Here is a 22,934-nt window from a genome sequence, read left to right as displayed (position 1 = left end):
ACGCAGTTTCCGGCGTAACGTTCTCCCGACGTCTGTAGACCCGTGCTCGACGGAGGAGAAATCTTGATTTGTCGCTGACCTAGACATATCTCCATCGCAGTTAAAGCCATACCCTGTGTTGACGACACCAATGAAGTCGTTGTTGACGGTGTTGTCGACTCAATATGACGCGTCGAACAGGACGTCTTGCGCGTAGACCTGCTGCTCTTAAACAATTTCGTACGGTCTGGTCGGAGATTCTGCGCAGCCCTGGTATTTGGGATGCGGTTGAGGTGGCTGTAGTCGTCTTTTCCCGTAGGTGGCGCAGTCGTATGTAGCGATCTTGGGCCGGGGTGGTTACTCTTGGTCGTCTCGACCTTGGCCGAGCACGTGTTGACCCATGGTTTGAAACCGATTCCATAGCCTTGTGATGGTGCTGGGCGCTACATTGAAAACCCTGGCTACAGCTGATCGGGATTCCCATGCCTGCAAGCGGCCTATGACGTTGTTTCTTTGCACTTCTGTTAATCTTGGCATGTTGTTGAACTGCCACTGTACGATTGACGCAGAGGCAAAAAACCTGCACTTTGATACTATTTATAGTGTTGCTGCATGGCATGGCATGCAGCTCCATGGCCCTTCTGTTAATGCACTGGGTGCGTTTTTCCGAATCGTACGTGTTTCCCGACTGATGGTTCGCATGTTTTTGTTGTGATCATTTTGATGAAATTTGTCACTGACACTATAATACATTAAACCTCTTTATTTTGCACCTCAGGTATGATGGGGGCACGAGGCAGAACATTTACAGTGGAACCTTGTTAGTCTGGACTGATTACTAAGGCGCCACGTCATTCGGATATTACAGTTTGCAAATTGATGGTACGTAATAACTATCCTTGTTCAGATTGTCCGGGGTCTCGTATTCATGGAAACCGACCCAATCGGTTAAACGAGTTCCACTACGTTACTTGACATGTGTCCATGTGTCGGGTTCACTCTTCGTCTTGCAAGTCCTGCTGGCGAAACCTCAACCGTGATCTTGATGATACAACATCTGGAGAGGCAAGGTCGGTGGTGCGACCCCTTGATTGCCTCACATCAAAAGAAGTTAAAAGACGGTACTTGTTGTTCCCTGCCTGACGGTTGGCATTAAGGGGATAAAACAAGGACTGGTCGGCTCGGAGTTGGTATGCTGTGTCTGGGTGTTTGTTGAATGTTGAATTGCTGCATGGTATCTCAGTGGGCTGGTACTATCAAACCGACAATAATCACGACGTTAGACACCATGTCACATCACCTCGCATGACCTCGCTGATTAACTGCTTCCGTCTTCACCTGAATGACTTCCGGTGATATTGAGTTCGCTCTATTACTTCTTTATCTTAACTTTTTCATGGTTCATGAAATTGTTCATTGTTCAAATATAAGTTTCACATTTCAAATGACATGACGTGATTAAATCATATAAAAAATCATGGTGCCAAAGTCAATATCTGTCATACAAATCTTACCGTCCGCTTTAAAATATTCTTCCCCTTCCTGTCCATCCCTATCCGCATTTCCGGTACACGTGAACATGCGCAGTGGAATGGAACTTGAGGTGGCGCCATATTTGGACGAGAAACCTCGTTTTGAAGTTTCCGGGGCAACGAGCCGTCTGCTTGCTTGTCGCTTAGGCCTCAGTCGCTGTGGAAGTTTGGCAAGCGCGTGCATAATTTCATCCAATCAAATCATCCATCATCCTTAACTGCGCTTCCGTATTTAGGCACATCCTTCTTTTAGTGGCTGAAAAGAAAATTGCTTATATTTTAGAAACAGAATCGTTTGTGGTAATTACAGGCACTTGAGATCAATCTGCAAGATCAACATTGCACCAAAATCAATGCCGACAGCTTATATCCGGTGAGAATATGAGCAGCAATAAATGGCAAAGTGATCAGATTACAATAGTTTCGAGAAGTTGGACCAGATGATGGAGTGCCCCTCCTTTATCGATTAGGACAGCCTACTACAAAGGCACACTACGGTATAACAGGTTGTAATAGCACTCTGGAACTGCTTAGCGTTAAGTGACTGTTTGATAGCGCCCCAATGGACTATTGAGAAAATTACCTGCTCTTCGCTTATCGTCTTTGAAGGCCTATTGTATGGTATTGTATAGAGAACGTGGGAACACATTATTAACACTACACCGGCTGTATTGCTGCTATAAATGCTGTACCAGAGATGACTCCCTTTACAGAGAGCAGTGGGCTCTCAAAAGATCTTTATAAGCGATTCTCTTAATAAAGGTTAAGCCTTTCACTTCGGCTTATTGCGGTACCGACTTAGCTTTGTCTCTGAACGCTTGGCCATCTTGTAGGTTATATTGATATTGTCATTTAGGCCAGTAAACAAGGTTCTCCGTATTTTTCTGACAGTTCATGAAAGAGAGCGGACAATTTAATACGAGATAAACATAGATATATGAAGGCAGTATTAATCATAGATTGTTTACTTCAGCGTTACTATGGTGTGTTTGGCCGCTTTTGTAAATAGATTTATAATAACTGTCAACATGTTGACCGCTGGAGATACGCCGCCATTATGCATACACGTTGACATCTCAAAACCATATGGTGATATCAATTAGGCGATGTGTCATTTGTTATTGTTGTTTTGAACATAATACAGGATTTGGTTGGGGTTGACTGTTGCAATCCTATTGCCGAATATGTTGTTTAATTTTGTTCGTTTGTTTGTTTGTTGTTTAACGTCACACTCTGCAATAGTTCAGCTATATGACGGCGGTCTGTAAATAATCGAGTCTGGACCAGACAATCCAGCGATTGACATCATGAGCATCGATCAATGCAATTGGGATACGATGACATGCATCAACCAAGTCAGCGAGCCTGACCACCCGATCCCGTTAGTCGCCTCCAAAACAAAATAATGAGATGTATAATAAATATTCGCTAGACATGCTGGACAGGTTCTGGAAAAAAGTCATGTTCTAAAGAAGTGAAGGAATGAATATACTATACCTAAACCACAGCCCTACACCAAAAGACGTTGAAATATAGTGTTACCCTGCTTTAAGGGGATAAAAAGGTAAGGGTCGGCTTGGAGTCAGTGTATTGTGTTTGAGTAGGGTAGTCTTTCTTAAAATATCTCAGTGAGCTAGCGCTGTCATATCTCATACGTACGGACAAGTGCACGCACGCACGCACGCACGCACGCACGCACACAAGCGAGCGCGCAAGCACACACACACACACACTGCTATACGCTAGTTGTCGTATAAGTGCCACGAGACGTTAAACACTATTTCAATTCACCCCACATAGTATAGTAAGAAACGAAGCACCACAGCCTTAGTTGAAAGCACACACAGACCGCGCAGTTCCTTCATGACTTACCATAAGTCTCATCTATTCGCGGCTGTTTGAGATCGGCGCAAGATTACATATGGGGCGGTATATCATGTTGGGTCCAGTTAATATAAGATTGCGACGGAAGAGACAATATGGGTTTAATTACATAGAATGGCATGAGTTCATATACTCCACAGGGAATCAGGAAGACAATTCAATTATCAGACAGACAACGGATAGAAATGGTATCAGGAATGACCAAGTCTACATAACGTTGAGTTCACCTATGACCTACGAATCCATATCTTTATCACTATAGGGACATGGTTACTGATAATTAAATTCACACACCCTCATCACAAGTCCGATACCTAGGCTGTACCTGATGTCACAAGATCGCAACTGGCATGTGGCCCAATCGTCTAAGGCGCCGCAATTCGCTGTGCAGATTTACGTTCCTAAGGCGTGACATGAACCTTTAATCGTAGGTTCGAATCCCGGTTTGCCCTGATTATGTTCCTAGGTTCTGAACACTATACCTCTGCTCGTGGGCTTTACCAAAACGTCTGAGACCGCATCACTTCAGACTGTCCTTCTACACGCCGTGATATAACTGGAATACTGTTTATTTTAAAGCGGTGTTAAACCCAACTCACTCACTCACTCACTCACTCACTCACTCACATATTTAGGTGATACATGCAGGTCTTCAAACATATGTCCCCGGCCACGATGAACTGTGCCAGGTCGTATAAAATAACGGAACAATACGTTATCTTCTATAATTTCATGGCCAGGTATTTATCACGAATGCATTAGCGACTCATTTAAACAAAACACGCTTTCGTAACTTGGTATAGTGGTATGTGTAATTTCAGTTATAAAGTCAATAGTTTGACGAATTACGCCCTAGTAACTTCAGAAAAAACGACATCTAAGACATGTGTTCATGCTTCCGGTTCTTCCAAAGCCACTAGATGGCGCTCAGAGTCAAGACAAAGGGGATGTCACTCTTCAAGCCAGAAGCCGCACTTGCTATCATCCATCTATTGTTAATGCAGACGAGTATTTCTCTCCACTTCCGAGAACGGATGGAATTTAGACAAATGACTTTCTGAAATAGCTGCATGAAACAGATATAATTAAAGACATTGCATTTGATTGAGACCCCTGTCTCAAAGATTAATCACAATCCTTAATACAATCAGGGAAGGACTTTCTTTACATACCCAAAAACGTATTGGAGACAGGTGGTAATAATGCCACGTGGATTCTCAAAAACTCAAAAACGATTTGCTTTTTCTCTTTGCCGTCTTAGAATAGAACCAAGTTCCATTATATCAAAACATTTGATTTTTCCACACTGTGAACCACTAACCCCACGACAAACTTACGAGAAAACTTCATTCCGTGAACCATGGGGAAACGACAAACTTACGAGAAAACTTTATTCCGTGAACCATGGGGAAAGGCCTCAGCAAAGTTGTCAAAAACGTTTTATGGACGTATCAGTGACCAAATTGATATCAGATGGAATTCCCTATTTAGAAATGTACCATATGTTCCCATGTTTTTTCAAATGACTGGCTTTGCACTTGTTGGATACGCTCACCTTTTCGCGAAAACCTGTATCATAACTGATAAAAGGCGACTTTGCTTGTCGTAGGAGGCGACAAACGGGATCGGGTTGTCAGTCTCGCTGACTTGGTTTATGCATGTTATCATATCCCAATTGTGTGGATCGATGCTCATGATGTCAATCACAGATTGTCTGGTCCAGACTTGATTATTTACAGACCACCGTCATTTAGCTGGAATATTGCTACGTGCGGTGTTAAACAACAAACAAAGAAACCCAATTCGGAGAGTACCAATAGAACAAAATGTACGGTACCTCATATGTTTTCGGGTTGTTATTTTAAAAAAAAGTCTGCTTTCATAAATACAATTTGATATTCGATAATCACGGACCTTCAATCATTCGAACCGACAAAGCGTTACATAATATTGTTTGTTATTACTTCATTTGCTGATTTTCCTACAACAATAGGTTTTTGCGTATTCAATAACGGCACACAATGATCACTGAGTGAAACCATTCGCTTTTCATACTGAACACAACAGTTGACTGGCAATTACCTCATGTTCATGTACGTCCGTGCGTGGTAGGGTAGCCTAGTGGTTAAAGCGGTCGCTCGTTACGACGCAGAAAAGGTTCGATTCCCTACATGGGGAGAATTTATGCAGCCTCTTGGTGAGCCTTGTCGTGATATGACTGGAATCATGTTAAAGGCCATATAACAATACTCATTCTAATGAAAACAGTAATTAAATAACCCACGGGATCCACAAACCAGCTCTCACTGTCTCACTTATAATTAAATTATGTATATGAGCACCATCTGCACACATGCTCTTACTTGCAGTCTATGAATAATACAGTAGTTCTCAGGACTAGAGTCGTAAAACTCCTGGTAATAACCAGTGGCTCCTGCTAATTACAATGACCCATCTGGTCAGAGAAACCAAGAACCGCTACGAGGGAAATAACAACTATCACACACCTCTGTAGCAGTCCTGACGCGACCTTGCAGGAGGCCTATGTTTCATTGTCTGGGGTCCATCTTCTACCCTGGTCTAGCCGTTGTAATATATATCCTATGTGAAAACGAGGCATTGTCTCTGTGAAATCAGTGTCATCTTCATCTCATAAGTTGGTGTACATTACAAAATATGAACTGGCAAACAACGCAACTGTTGAACGTGGATAACATTTATCTGGACTGTCGATTAGCCAGGAAGGGCTATGTTCAGGCAAGTTTACAACACTACCAGTTTGATTTGAATCGTTCGAACATCACTTTCTGTGCATAATTAGTCACTTTTGTAAGAGTTTTTGTCCCCCTAAATGCGCAGAGACAATTTGCCAAGTCTGTTTCATACTTATTAAAACTAGACAACAACTGAAAAATTGACAGACTGCAGCATGGTCTCCGGCATCGCGTGAAAGCGAGCACCACGATGGCCCTGCTGTGTTATTTAGACAACACCCGAGTGCTCAACACGATAAACCAGTCAGAAAAATGTGACGCACTTCCGGATGACGTCACTTTTTAAAACAGACGAATAAGCCAGTCCATCCAAAGCGGCTACAACGTTGTGTTATTTTAATCTACCACGCTTAATGATATATACTACTCAAAAGAAGTTAAAGAACACCCAATTTTTTTATATGACTTAAGTTAATCTGTCATGGCTGGTTGGTCTTGCAACACACAGCCATCCAATTGTGGGGGTTCCTTAACTTGTTTTGAGTAGTATATTTCGCAAGTAGTGTTGAGACGAGACAGGACGGAATGGTCTTCTCGGCATTGATCTAGGAGGTCAAATGTGCTCTCATCGGACTCTGTTCACGAGAGAACCGCCTCCGTGGTCCCGTGGGTAGAGCGTCTGACCGGTGAGGGTAAAGTCAGGCGTTCGATCCCTGGTCGCATCATATACAAAGACGTCAACATACGGTACTTGTTGTTTCCCTGCCTGGCACTCGGCATACAGGGAAACAACAAGGACTAGTTCACTGAGTCAGTATGCTGTGTCTGAGTAAGTATCCATGTTAAACTGCAGCATGGCTTCTCAGTGGGCTAGTACTACAAAAGCGGCAAATATCTCGACTAGTACAAGCAGCCACACACACGCACGCACGCACGCACGCACGCACACACACACACACATAAACACAAACACACACATTCACACACACACGTGTGCAGTACGTCGGAATATAAGTGCAATAATCTCGAACGCCACGTTTCACCTCAGGCCACCCAGTTCAAGAGACGTAAATCTTTGAAGACATATTCTACCCTTTCAACAGCTGGGCCTTTTGTATTTAACCAGTGATTATACTGACACGCTTCACGCCCTCGCGTTCGGTACGAATAGGAAACGGTATCCTATGTTCTGGCCGTAAAGTACATAATGCAGTAAATCAGCCATTTCGACTACAAAAATCGCATTACACGAGATCGTAAGGTACCAAGTCCCCAGAGTCGATGTCGTATGAAAAATCTCTTTATGACTTGGACTGATAAATATGTGAGGTGAGAACAGATCGATAACCGATCAAAGGAGGTGATTATGACACCAATGCAGGTCGGCAGTGGGTGGCGGCAAGAGAGTGGCTCCATTCTCCGTCATGAACTGCGTGTCTTTGAAACCAAATAATAGGAAAGAAATATATTTTTATATATTTATTACTTTGTTGATCTATCTGCTCAAAAGGTATTACTATTATGAATACACTTCGTTCTATATAAGGACATGGCGAGCTATATTTGGTTGTAAATACCAGGGAAGAAAAGTCTCGCGGTGGGCGGGATTCTGCGAGAAATCTCGTTATAGTCAGGATATGATGTGTTATATGTTCTTGATGGTTGAGATGGATGAATGGAACTTAACTCTATATTTGCCTTTACATCTGCACAAACTGTATGTTTCATGTCGCAGTTTGCGTTCAAATATAAGTTGTCAAGAGTGAAATCAATGCAGTATTTCAGTTACTGTTCATAATTTGTAGGGGGCACGGGTGGCCCAGTCGTCTAAGCCGCCGCGATTCGCTGTGCAGAGTTGCGTCCCTTGGGCACGCCAGAAACCTATGATTGTGGGTTCGAATCCCAGTTCGCCCTGATTATGTTTCTAGGTTTGTCAGCACCATACCCGTGCTCGTGGGTTTCACCGAAGTGGTAAACGTCTTAGACCTGCATCACTTCGGGCTTTCCTCCCACATTAAGCTGACACGCCGTGATATAACTGGAATACTGTTAAAAGAGGCGTTAAAACCCAACTCACTCACTCACTCACTCATAATTTGTAATGTAGAAAACACCAGAATGAACAGATTCCAGTGATTTCTCCGACTTAAACCATATCATGGTTGATATATAATTTTTCTTCTGTTTTGTATAATGGCCTACAGTTGCGTCAGTTTACTTGTTTACATTTTGTTCAGAATGGCCAGTGAATTGTTGCCTCAGAATCAACTTCAACAACACTAGTGTGACGTCACCTCATGGTTTGATATGAGATGAGTGCCCAAGGTGACACGGACCGTAGACATTTACCAGCTGAAACGATTTGTTTGTTTGTTTGTTTGTTGTTTAACGCCGAAGCTATATGATGGCGGTCTGTAAATAATCGGGTCTGGACCAGACAATCCAGTGATTGACATCATGAGCATCGATCTACGCAATTGGGATACGATGGCATGCATCAACCAAGTCAGCGAGTCTGACCACCCAATCTCGTTAGTCGCCCTCTACGGCAAGCAGGGGTTGCTGAAGACCTATTCTACACCGGATCTTCACGGGTCTACATGTTCGAGGTGTGGTGAAATGTATTTCGGGATTATTACACTTTCAAAGAGAGAACTTACAAGTACGTCCGCGGTCAGCTCCCAACATTCCTCTTAATTATCTACAATTTCCATTAATAAAATAATCTTTAAAATTATACCACTTGCTTTTTAACCACTCATGTATCTCACAGACCACGCCCACAATGGCAAACGCAATCAAAGCCTGAGACTAAGTGTACCGAACGGTCATTTGAGGAAATACGGCACTGAGTGAATGAGTTGTGATATAAAACGTTTAAGGGGTGTATAAACACAATATTACCACAACGGGAACAAAAAAGGAGTTCCCATTGTAGCCAGCTGCAGCGTGGGAATCGAACCCGGTCCGCGACGTGACGAATTAACGTTTTAATACACTACGGTATTTGAATACGGCGAATGAAACACCAGATATTTGTTTACAATATAGGATAAGGTATATCAGTGGATCATTTTATTCTGTAACAGGTGTTTTTGAACACTGACCGTTGTGAAGGAATTCTGATCTGATCTCGTCATCTGTTGTCTAAAATGATCATAATATATAGAGTTGTGTATGACAGTACAGAGGTATTTTGACATACTACATTTACCGACACATGTGTGGTGTATTGTGTAGATATAAAAAACAATCTTTATGTATATAGTAAATTTGTTTTTGTATCGACTTTAAGATGATGGCTACATATATTGATGCTACAACACTGGGCTGTTGTTGGCCCAAATACTGAGTTGTGTGATGTAGGCAGATAAACAAAACAGAACACCCACAACCTTTGCAAATATCAGGGTGGGGGTGTGGTAAGTATGTAGATGTACACAAGCATGTGTGTGTGCGTGCGTGCGTGCGTGCGTGCGTGCGTGCGTGTGTGTGTGTGTGTGTGTGCGTGCGTGTTGTTTTACGCCGCACTCAGTAATAATCCAGCTATATGACGGCGGACTGTAAATAATCGGGTCTGAACCAGACAATCCAGTTATTGACATCATGAGCATCGATCGATTCACGCAATTGGGATATGATGACATGCATCAACCAAGTAAGCGAATCTGACCCCCCGATCCCGTTAGTCGCCTCTTACAACAAGCATAGTCGCCTTTTACGGCAAGCATGAGTTGCTGAAGACCTATTCTAACCCGGAACTTCACGGGTCACATGACGTTAAATGCACTATAAAAATGAGTTTAGAATGTAAACATAAACAAGACATGTTTACATCTAAACATGTTTAGGAATATGTTTAAATCCTAAACGGAATACTCATTTGGTGTGTGCTATGTAAACACGTTTATGGTCTAAAAACATATAATGAGCTATCGTCACACAGCTGAAACACCACCTAAACACAGCATCCTCATATTCTAAACATGTTTAGAATTTAAACACGTTCAAATACGTTTACAACATGCATATCACTGTGTATTATCCTTATCATCATTGGGCGTTAAGTCAAATATGGATAGGATGTAGTATATCAATTGATATTTAATGTACAGATCATATTGCACTTGCATAACGCATATACCATCATGACTTCAAACGTTTTTGGTACAATAATGTATGTGATTCCCACATTCAGACCCTAAACACGTTTAGATTCCAAACATGTTCAGACCTAAACGCGTCAAACCTATGGGACAAGGAACGTGTTTAGGTTTGAGTTAATCTGTTACAATCTGCCTCAGTTAAAATGTTACATTCTGGAATAGGTGTATATTCAGCTGCAAGTTTGTTTGTTTGTTTGTTTACTTAATGTTTTACGTGCACTCAGCAAAATTCCACGGAAGGTAACTCTTGAAAACCAGCATTTATAGGGTGACCAATGAGAGTGAAATTGAATATTTACACACTCATAAAATTCAACAGATATTTGAAAACTCACGAAAACCATTATACAGTTGCAGACATATTAAAGTCCTGCTTCTTTCGAAAACCTCTATATGCAGAGTTTAAGTAGGACATTAAGAGACGTGAAAGTCACGACACACCGCTTATAATGGTGTTGGCATTCAGGTGTAACAAAGCGCGAGTTCAGATGTATGTATTTCATAGTGCCATTTTTTATCAGGATTATAAAACCACTTTACGACTCCGACTCTATCACGAGCATGTGTTTTTAAATCACTATAAAAAAGTGACGACACCTGGTGTTCGCGCAAAGGTCGGGGCGTTCTGTCCCACCGATGGCACCCGTGTATAAAGCCCGGATGTGATCCTAAAACAATCAAATCAATTAGAAACTCGTTGAAAGTTTGAGGGGAACACGAGGGGCCCAGTGGGAAAAGTGCAAAAAACTCACTTTGCAAAGTTCTCTCCCTTTGTTTCCAGGATCCGCTTGCTGTAACAGTTCCTTCGGATCTCGGTGTTAGCGCTATCGCCACACTGGTTTACGTGGATTTCACTAAGTTGTCGATGAGGACGACATAGTGTGAACTTCACTCTCACATTAAAAGCTGGCAGCTGAGATGAAACTAAACTAAACTCTCGATATATGTCAATCAAGCAACATGACTGACCAATCAGAAAGTCCGAAATGATACAGAATCCGTCATTTTCTCAGACAATATTAAACTCGTCCGTCTTTTATCGAAGTGTTAGATGTTTTAAACAAATAATCGACAATGTCACTCAGAAACATCAGTATCTCCGGAAATGTAATATGATTCATTATAAGAAGTACATTATATCTATACAGATTTTTTTTTTTAAATATCCATACATGTTGCTTACTAATTCGTCCGTATTGTTTGGGGCGAGATTTACCCCGCTCCAGCGACTGGTTAATTCTGTTCAAAGTTCAAAGTGAGCCTCCGCATCTCTCATCACACTGAACATGTTTTTATGTAAAACAAGGCCACAGAAACCATAGAAACCATTTAGAAAGTTAAGGAAGTATATCTGATTATAATAATAAAATATTAACAGCCAGAGAACAAACCGTTTCATTTATCCGCTGAAACAGATTCCGTTGAGTGTAAAAGGTAAAATAGTAGTGAACATTAGATGAATGGATCACTGAACGTCAATGATGACACCAGGTGTTCACAAAAACATTGTAACAAAACTGCAGAGCAGTAATCTGGAGCTCTTAACACACATCAACACGGAATCCTCCTTAGAAATCAAGTACCGTAAATAGATTGCTAAACGCATCAAACCCATAAATGAGTAAGTATTGTTTTATGCCGCTTTTAGAAATTTTCCAGCAATATCACAGCGAGGCGCACCTGTAATGGTTTTAACACTTTGTATCCATGTAGGGAATCGAAACCTGGTCTTTGTCGTGACGAGTGAACGCTTTAACCACAAGGCTACTCAACCTGCCCTATCAAACCCAGAAAAAAATCGTTAAAGATGAATTACCACTAAAGGAAATGTTCATAACCAATGGCCGGGTTCGAATCATTCTAAAGGCAAACCGTAAAACTAAAAGAAGACGTTCAACAAAATATAAAATAGTCTGATAGAAAATCATGCAAATCACCGCACCAATATCTAAAAGCTCAACCATTCCTTAATATAGAGCAAATCGCAAAAAGACTGTCTAGATTTAAATGATTTAAATATATGGAATACAATGTTATTCAAATGATGTAAAGTTTTAAAAACACAGTTGAGTTAAGCTATACGCGAGTCCTGAAGGTTTGTTGTCCCTCGTGGACAGTCAATAAATAAACACATTTCGCCGGCAGCATTATGTTGTCATAACATCTATTTCACATTCAAGTTTTGATGCTTTTGTAACCAGGAATCAAGGACCTTTGAGACTGTATGACAACAGCAAGACTTAAACATGCAAACAGAGCTCCACTTGTGCATTGTTGATCAAAGAAATTGCCACGCATTTTAAATCAAAGGAATCGATAATATTCTGAAATATCATCAATTTTCCTTTTACCTGGACTACTAGCTCGGGAACGTGCAACACAGGTGATGTATAATGCACAAGTATACGCCCGTACCTTTGGTTGTCTATCGTATTGCTCGGGCAGGTGGGCCATTGATATTGATAGCTGGAACACTTGTCAACCTCGAATTCGTCACAGCGTTTAAATCCAATTTAGTGAGTGAGATTTGACCAATATTCCAGCAATATCACAGCGGGAACACAAGAAATTGACTTCACACATAGAACCCATGTACAGAGTCCAACCAGGGTCGTAGGTGTGGAGGGTAGCCTTGTGGTTAAAGCGTTCTCTCGTTACACGGAAGACCCGGGTTCGATTCCCAACATGGGTACAATGAAAAGTCAATTTCTTGTGTTCCCGCCGTGATATTGCTGGAATATTGCTAACAAAGGCACATAAAACCACACTCACTCACTTCAATTAAGAGGACGATTTGAAATAAGACTTTATACTATGTGACGCAAGCACGAAATTACAAGTATAAACATAAAATAAATTATAAATGTACAAAACTAACTCTTTCACCACTGGCTTGAGTAAACCTCCGTTTATAACCTTACCTGTGATTATTTCACTTTATCAAGTTACTTGATATGTAATAAAATCCATGTTGACCGTAGTATTAAAAAATACAGTTTACGTCAAAAAGAACTTTCCATAATAACAAAAAAAAACCTCTAATAAAAGCAGTCTCTATTGTACGATTCCGATTATATAATAAGCGGATTATGTTTATGAATCACTATCAAATTAAATAGTGACGATACAAGGTGTTCGGGAAAAGGTAAGCATATCCTGCTCCACCTGTGGCACTCGTCACAAACACATGCAAGGGCACACCAATCATTCACCTGAAAAACCACGAAATCATATCGTACAATTCAAAATAGGGAATTGCATCGGACATCATTTTTGTAACTGATGCGTCAAATTGTGTATGTCTTCCGCACGGCTACCAAAAAGCATTTTGAAATTATACTTCATGCATGTATTGCAATTGTACAAATGAGATTGATGCAGAACATGTTCCATACTATAAGTTGGAATGAAAAAGAGTGATTGACAGGGGCGACAATAACAAGGTTGTTTGACGCTTGGCAGCACATATTGGATGTATAGCAGCTTGGAAACCTTGAATTATATCCATTGATCCCACTATGATATTATTATTCAGTCTGATTATTTTCGTATTCCGCTTCTATTATGTTTATGCGTACTACCTCAAATGACATTGTTAACTTGACGTGATGGGCCTTGAAATATATGAAAATCCTACAAATAGATTTTCTTCTAATTGATATTGATATATGGCCTTTTAAATCAACTTATGAACATACAAATGCAATTATATATTATTGGAATATATTGTCATGTTTGCCGTTAGAGAAGCATTAGCATTTGTGTGAGAATTGAAATGAGTTACACACACACACACACACACACGCACGCACGTACGCACGCACGCACGCACGCACACGGATGTAACTCAAACACTGTTAAACTGGCATTAAATCACATCTCACTCACTCACTCACCCATTCTGCTCAGTGACCACAACATAACAATATAAAGCTGAACATATGAAGTGTGTCCTCATTCATCAGAATGAACGTTCAAAGTCTATACATATTCCTTTAAATAATAGTCTAAGACCATCTTCATTTGGACGCGTTATTTCCGTGCTCACCGCCTCCGTGAAAACAACGTGTTTGAATTGCTTCTTATATTGAATCAGCTATAGGAATTTCACAAGGATCTATTACAGAGGCGTACACTGTAGTAGATATGTATTGGAAATTACCATGGTGACGTCACGCGTTTCAAGTCTCGGGGGAAACGATAGTCTCGTGACGTCATCAACTGAGACAGAGGTAGCTCTGTATATAATAACAAAGAGCTCCAGGGCTTGGTCGAGGAAAATAATTGTGTAAACGAATCAAGATGAATGAAAAAGATGATGTTATTTCATAAGCTTGAACAAATAGGCTTGAAATAGTCCGCCCGATGGCAGCAGGGAGCGGTGCTCTACACTCTTCCAACTGTGACGTACTGTATTGTCCATAACGGTCTGGTTGATGTTTCTTAATTCCAGGAATAACAACAAAGCTATTCAAGATTAAACCCATGGGGGTCGTTCTTAGTGCGTTAGTGGGGGTATACGTTCTAGCTGCATGAGGTAACGGCTCGTATCTTCAAATGATTATATTTAATTTGTACCATCAAACAGACATATGATAGGCGAGTTTTTTTAGCATTCAATCCTGGGTTTGATCACAATACGAATATATATAAAATCTCAAAGCCAGAAAATTACCGGTCTCCATATTCCGCGGAAAGAAATTTCAATGGGTGTAAAAGACAAAATAGCGACTATTATATGAACGGATCAGTGAAATTCCCTGATGACACCAGGTGTCCGGGAAAAGGGTAGGCATGTCCTGTCTTACTGGTAGCGGGGTAAACCCTTATTCAAACTCTGTGGGGACCCCAAGGTACTACAAGACTGAGTGAGCGAGTGTGGTTTTAGGCCGCTTCTAGCAATATCCCCGCAATATTAGGGCGGGGGACATCAGAAATTGGCTTCATACATTGTATCCATGTCGGGAATCGAACCCGGGTCTTCGGCGTGACAATCGAACGCTTTAACCACTAGGCTATCCCAGTGCCCCAGTTACCACAGAAGTGCTTGACTAAAATCCTTCCCGCTAGTTGCAGTTCAGCAACGAAGCGTTTCCAACTTTCAACAGAATGGGTCTGTAAATGATAGCTTTACTCTGTACACCTGAACAAGATCAGATTTTAATGATCTACTTGCTAACATCAAATACGACACCGCAACCAATATAATCTTCCTTTACTCTTGCAAATTTAATTTTAAGTTGGCATACATGGATAAACAGTTACTCATCTATAACAGAGTTATCGATTATCGATAAACAATTTGAGTTTACAGAGTACTTGGGAAGAGTCGCATTGGGAAGAACCGTCTTGTCATTAGAATACATCGTAACTCTTTACCCGCATCACCACAGCATCACCTTGTTAATCAGGACAACCCCATTACTGCCGATATGGACGGGTTAACGAGGGGATATAGGGCGTGTCGATTAATGTGGAAACGTATTAACGGGTTTCCGAATTGATGAATAATTTATGGTAGTGAGTGAGTGAATGAATATTGCTTATCGCCACATCAGCAGTCTTGCAGCTTTTCGCGGCGAGATTCAGGGTACAACGATGCCTTTAGAACGTTAAGGGCATATCACAGTGCATCTTCCCGAGGCAAGGGAGTTAACTGACTATAAAAGTCCAGTTTCCACCCTTGCCGAACTAGGCTGGTACTATGGAGTTACATTTTGGCTGGGCTAACGAGTATATGCATAGTCCAATCAAAATCGCGCACCGAAATCGAAATCCGGTTTGTAAAATGTCGTGCAGATTTCTGTCGATTGCAGGATTTGCAAAACATGTGCACCACCAACTCGTTGTCAACAGATATTTTCCAAGTACTTTTCATGTTTTTAATCAAGGTGCTCACGTGATTTGATGTACTTCGCGATGTAAGACTCGTTTTATCACAATATAGATCTTGATTATCAATCAGATCGTTTTGACTGGGCGCCACCATTTTGTTTGAAACAAATGCAAGTGATACGACAGGTGGAATCTGATTGGTCCATAGGAGAGGCTTAGAAGGAACATAACTCGTAATAACCACTGGTGGCGCTACGGTCGAGCCCAGGAATTCCAACCTAGTTCGGCAAGAGTGGAAACTGGACTTTTATAGTCAGTTAACTCCCTTGCCTCGGGAAGATGATGACAGTGTGTCAGATTGTCTTGGAACGAATTATCGGGTTTCAGGACACACGAAGGACTTGGGGCTGAATGCCGCCTGCACAGAATGCTGTTTATAACATGGGGTATCAACGTATGGTGGTAGGGGGATCCGAGGGGGGCGAGAGAGGAGTAATAATAGGGTGAATCTTGATTCGAACCCATAACTAAACTAGCGGATTGCAGTGCCTTAACTAGGCCGGCGACCTCATTGAACAAAGGCTAAATAAATTGAAACGTACATAGCTTATTGCTGTTTAAAAATGATTGAGTACAGAATAGTGTTCGGATTAACGCGGTTTTGCAGTAGTTTATGCAGGTTTCTCATTCTTTATTCACTTTAACGCAAGATTAACGACTTTTATAACGTCATTCTATTATTTAAATGAACATGACGTGAATTAAAATATACTGAAACACTTGAAAACCCGTATTCGGTTTTTTTAAATTGGACAAAAAGGCCACAAAAATCAAATTAGGTTGTTCTGTGTATATAGGTAGAGATAACGACACAACACTGTCGTCGTTCGGGTTCGAATCTCATTCTGTGTGTTTTGAGACGAACTTAAGCGCAAAAAACCATATTGCCTGATGCTTTAAAACATGATTATGCGTTTCCATTGTGTGTCAGTATATGTAGTAACTTGAGCTGTATGAGAAAAAACACTTGTATATACACATATATTATATTAAAAATCAGTTCACGTGACGGCAGCTCACGTAGATCGATGTGTAGGCTAACGGTAAGAACAGCTTCATGCAGCACGTGATCGATCTTTGTAATGATAAACCCAATAATCACTCTCAGGTCCGATATTCTCCTCAACACTGTGGCATATTAATCATACGTTCATGTTGATAACTTATATTTATTGTGATGTTGTGACGAGCGTGCTGTGTATGTAGTAGGCGACCACATCAGGAAGCAACGGATCTGGTTTATGTCGCCACAGCATTTGAAACTGTTGGGGCTGCTAGAACGGATACACTTTCCACCACGATCTACGACTGCGGTTACTAAAACGTTTAACGTCACCGCTTCAACTACTACTACTACTACTACTACTACTACTACTACTACTACTACTGCTGCTGCTGCTGCTGCTGCTGCTACTACTACTACTATTACTACTACTAGTCCTGAACTACTATTCGTGTAGTACTGTTGCTATTTTACAACTACTACTACTACTACTACTACTACTACTACTACTACTACTACTACCACGGACCCGAGAAGATCCGGTCTTCAACAACCAATGATAGTCCTAAGAGGCGACTAACTGGATCGGGTGGCTAGCTGACTTGGTTGATGCATGTCATCGTATCCCAATTGCGTAGATCGGTGCCTATGATGTTAAGGACTGGATTGTCTGGTCCAGACTCGGTTATTTACAGACCGCCGTCACTTGGCTGGAATATTGCTGAGTGCGGCTTTAAACAATAAACAAACAAACCACCTGCGACCACGATCTGTAAGTCTACGACTGTCTTCGGTCCCTTAAACTAATGATGTCTGTGTTACTAAAATATAAAACTATCACAAACTGTCACTTATACTACGACTTATACTCGTCTTTTACTACTACTAGTACTACTACTACTACTACTACTACTACTACTACTACTACTACTACTACTACAACAACAACTACTACTACTACTACTACTACAACTACTACTACTGCTAGTCCTGAGCTACTATTCTTGTAGTTCTGTTGCTATTTTAAAACTACAAGTACTACTACTGCCGCTACTACTACTACTACTTGTCCTGAGCTACTATTCTTGTAGTACTGTTACTACTACTACTACTACTACTACTACTACTTCTTCTACTACTACTACTGCTGCTGCTGCTACAAATACTTCAACTTCTGCTGCTACTACCAAATCTACTACAACTACTGCTACATCTTCAACCAGTAACTGTTCTTCTACGACTCATCGGTTACTGAAACATCTGACGTAACTGCTACTATGCATGTCCCTGAAGGTATTCAAATGTCATCGGTTCCTTAAACGAATCACGAATAACGTAAGCACTGACATAAATATTATATTTATAATCTGAGTCAAATGACATTTAACCACATACAGCGGAAACTTAAAAACAACGTGAATATCTAGAATGATAAATAAAACATGTGATAAATAGAAAACGCATACCGTTTGATTAGCACTACTTCGTCTAGCGTATCTACAACAGCGTTATAGGTAAATTCACAGAGAGATCCAACACCTGTAGCAGGAACGCTGAATCAGCCACAGGTACATCATCCACCAGCGTTCATCACAAATACAATGTAGTCATAACGTGAGGTCTTACCTGGGAGTCAGACAGCACGTCGTCCCCACCCCCACGGGTACATCCTTCACCCCTAAGGCCGTGTCACAACTCTCTGTGTCAACACTGAACAGCGCGAGGCATGCACTATAACCTATGCTGTCCTGCCTGTTATGAGGTATAGCGACCCAGCTGATGGCACAGCTCTACTGACTGAACCTGTAAGGTATTGATCATATCGCTTGTCGGCGCTCCACGTTTCCCTTTAAGTGATCGTGTGATCTCACACAGCCTGCACGCGCATGTGTCAAATCTGGCTTTTCATTGGTCAGTGGCGGCTCGAGGGGGGTCATGACGCGCCATTGGTTGAAACTTTCAAAGTTACAATCATACCCCTGTTATTGAGTTCCAATAGCCACCAACTATTACTTCACAATTAGCTTCGGGTGGTGTATTGATAAATCCTCTATTTCAGGATGATATGCAAACAGAAATATGAAATACATTGAAATGTAATCATAAATCGGGATACAGAGTTTAAATAGGGCCCAGTACAACTAATGTATATAATCAGGTACACGAATCTTTTATTTATTGTACATATAATTGGTAAGAAATGCATCCAGGAGGATATATGTGTTGGGGATATTATTAGATGTCATTGTGACATTGTTATGCTAAGACATGCTTGTCGAGGATTTTTGGTACCAAAACTACCCATGACTCGTGAGCTCGGGAAACTCGGGTTTCCTACACAAATCTACGGCAGATGCAGAAAGTCTGTTTTTACGAGTTTTAGACGAGTGTCATGTGATATTTTCATTTCTGTCCCATTTGCTTCTGTTTGGAATCAAGAAAATAATGGCACAGGCAGGCACAGTAAAATTAAATTTCACAAGCGAAATTTGATGCAGTTTATAGTAGTTTTCTAAATACTCTGTAATGTCTTAGTAATAGCATATGTAAGAACACGAGTGAGTGAGTGAAGAGTGACGTTGGAAACGTGAGGGGTGGGGATGTGGGAGATGGTGAGGGTGGTGGTGAGGCTGAGGGAGAGGGTGAGGGTAAGAATGTGTGTGTGTGTGGGGGGGGGGGGGGTGTTTTCTTGGTTTGGTGTGATGTGTGTGGCCGTGTTTGTTGTATTGGGTGTTGTGCTGTGTGTGTTGTGTGTAGCCGTGTATGTTGTATTGTGTGTTTTGTGTTGTGTGTGGCCGCGCATGCTGTATGTGTTGTGCTGCGTGTGTAGTGTGTGGCCGTGTATGTTGTATTGTATCTTGTGTGTGGCCGCGTATGCTGTATTGTGTGTTTTGAGTTGTGTGTGGCCGCGCATGCTGTATGTGTTGTGCTGCGTGTGTAGAGTGTGGCCGTGTATGTTGTATTGTATCTTGTGTGTGGCCGCGTATGCTGTATTGTGTGTTTTGTGTTATGTGTGGCCGCGCATGCTGTATGTGTTGTGCTGCGTGTGTAGAGTGTGGCCGTGTATGTTGTATTGTATCTTGTGTGTGGCCGCGTATGTTGTATTGAGTGTTTTGTGTTGTGTGTGGCCGCGCATGCTGTATGTGTTGTGCTGCGTGTGTAGTGTGTGGCCGTGTATGTTGTATTGTATCTTGTGTGTGGCCGCGTATGTTGTATTGTGTGTTTTGTGTTGTGTGTGGCCGCGCATGCTGTATGTGTTGTGCTGCGTGTGTAGTGTGTGGCCGTGTATGTTGTATTGTGTGTTGTGTGTGGCCGTGTATGTTGCATTGTGTATTGTGATCTGGTGTGGTGTGGTGTGGTGTGCGGCCGCTGATCTGGTGTGGTATGGTGTGGTGTGCGGCCGCTGATCTGGTGTGGTATGGTGTGGTGTGTGGCCGCTGATCTGGTGTGGTATGGTATGGTTTGTGACGTGCGATGGATGGCCCCGTCTGTCATGGGGTTTTACGTCGCGTCCAAGATTATTGCACTTTTATAGCGACGTGCCATCGTATGTATATGTGTATGTGTGGCTGCTTGTACTAGTCCGGACTGATGCCGATTTATAGTGCATGCACGTTGCTATAAAAGTGCAATATAAGGGCAAATCTCTTGAATGCGACGTTAAACCCCATTTCACCTCACGTCATAGCAGAATGGAACAGTTTAGCTTAACCTTTTCAACAAGTCTCTCAAAGTTATGAATAATTCAGTGTCATTACCTGTTGTCGCACCTTAATACGTATTTAGAATGTGTGTACTTCTGTCTTAACGTGATTACCTCCCTTCTTTGTGTGACCTTGACGTAATAATAACATTATTTATCATCCAAAACTGGCTCCAACAGGAGATATCGCTTGGATGAGATCAAGCGATATCTACACTGTAGATATCGCTGCAATGAAATTACATCACAATGCTTTGCAGACCATTGTGACGTCACTGGTTACCATGACATCACAATCAAATGACATCACTAATGGCTCTGCTACTGAAGCTGTTAGCAGTACTTTTTTCACTAAAGGCACTGCTAATTACTGTCTACAAATTGAAAAAGTTGGAAGAATGATGTTGGATGATAAATAAAATCTCACCCTCGTGTCTTTTGATATCAAATATATCAACACTCGTTGATAAAAGTGGCAAAAATCCTCGGCAAGCCTCGGAATTTTTCCACTTTTATCAACTCGTGTTGATATATTTGATATCAAAAGACACTTGGGTGAGATTTTCTATATCGCCACCAAGTGTGAAGGTTATGTGATTCATGGACAATATTCTTTGTTTGTTTGTTTGTTTGTTTGTTTGTTGTTTAACGCCGCAATATTCCAGCTATATGACGGCGGTCTGCAAATAGTCGAGTCTGGACCAGACAATCCAGTGATTGACATTATGAGAATCGATCACCGCAATTTGGATACGATGACATGCATCAACCAAGTCAGCGAATCTGACCCCCCGATCCCGTTAGTCGCCTCTTACGACAAATATAGTCTCTTTTTACGGCAAGCATGGGTTGCTGAAGACTTATTCTAATCCGGATCTTCACGGGTCACACGCATTTGTATAGTAGTGTAGCAATGACGTTAAATGCACTATAAAAATGTGTTAAGAATGTAAACATAAACAAGACATGTTTACATCTAAACATGTCTAGGAATATGAATTGTTTAAATCCTAAACGGAATACACATTTGGTGTGTTCTATGTAAACACGTTTATGGTCTAAAAACATATAATGAGCTATCGGCACACAGCTTAAACACCACCTACGCTGACAAGCATCAACCAAGTTAGCGAGCCTAACCACCCGATCCCGTTAGTCGCCTCTTGCGACAAGCATAGTCGCTTGCTGAAGACCTATGCTACCCCGAAGTTCATATTAGTGCGTTGCTCGGTATTTCTCAGTGAGCAAAGGTGGGGTAGCCTAGTGGTTAAAGCGTTCGCTCGTCACGCTTAAGGTCTGGGTTCTATTCACACCATGGGACAACGTGTGAACTGATCCAGTTGTCCTGGTAGCCCTTACTTGCAGAGTTACATTCCTTAGCCGTGTCAGGATCTATGGCCGTTGGTTTGGATCCAAGACTGGCTCCGATAATGATCCTTGTTTCTGAACATCATATCCGTGTCTAGTGATATTTCCTCGAGTACTAAACAGACAGGCATTGCTTGGATTTAAGTACTGTTTATATGCAGCTTGAGTTGTATACTCCTCAGGGAGCTGAGAATGAAATCGGGTGATCGGGGTAATAGTATAGTATTTTGAAAATGTTTAGGGTGTGGATTTGGCGGATTATAAACATGCACATAGTTATTTTTATTGTTATCATGGTGATGATGATGATGATGATGATGATGATGATATTGCGTACTATCTTCTGCAGTAGTTAGGTTACACACTAGACTAACGCGTAGTCTCTGAAAATACATAATTTTGATAGAAACGAACAACACCATATAAATTGAAAAGGAGACCTAATAAGATCTAGACTTGCTTCATTTAGGGCTAAGCATTACAGTAAGGTATGGGCGTAAGGGAATATAATAAGGTTCGGGGATTGTGAGACAGACTAGTGAGACCCTACAGACCTGTCTGTGGATTAGCCTGATGTGAATGAGCTGGTTTAACAGCATGAAAGTTTAACCCTAATCGCTTACTCAAAATGAACCAGAGCTATCTTACTCCTCGGCAAAACAACTCTTGCTTGATCCAAATACGGTTAAG

At 41.5% G+C, this 22,934-nt stretch overlaps 1 protein-coding gene across 2 annotated transcripts in view; it reads right to left on the bottom strand.

The window, feature by feature from the left end:
• LOC139449802 (leucine-rich repeat-containing protein 74A-like) overlaps positions 1-22,934 on the bottom strand; it is a 126,311-nt gene that overhangs the window by 46,797 nt on the left and 56,580 nt on the right. The window contains exons 1-2 of one of the 2 annotated variants that reach the window (XM_071231337.1): positions 18,800-18,965; positions 1,494-1,767 (exon numbers count right to left, since the gene is read on the bottom strand). In XM_071231337.1, coding sequence (XP_071087438.1) covers positions 1,494-1,695 — 202 coding nt within the window. In that variant the 5' untranslated portion in view covers positions 1,696-1,767; positions 18,800-18,965. Of the gene's footprint in view, positions 1-1,493; positions 1,768-18,799; positions 18,966-22,934 lie in introns of those variants that run through there. The other variant, XM_071231338.1, reaches the window with a different exon arrangement.

This window comes from Haliotis cracherodii, unplaced genomic scaffold (genome assembly GCF_022045235.1).
Source record: "Haliotis cracherodii isolate W230 unplaced genomic scaffold, xgHalCrac1.p SCAF_8, whole genome shotgun sequence".
Classification (NCBI taxonomy): Eukaryota; Metazoa; Mollusca; class Gastropoda; order Lepetellida; family Haliotidae; genus Haliotis; species Haliotis cracherodii.
This window is presented reverse-complemented; position numbering and strand designations above follow the sequence as displayed.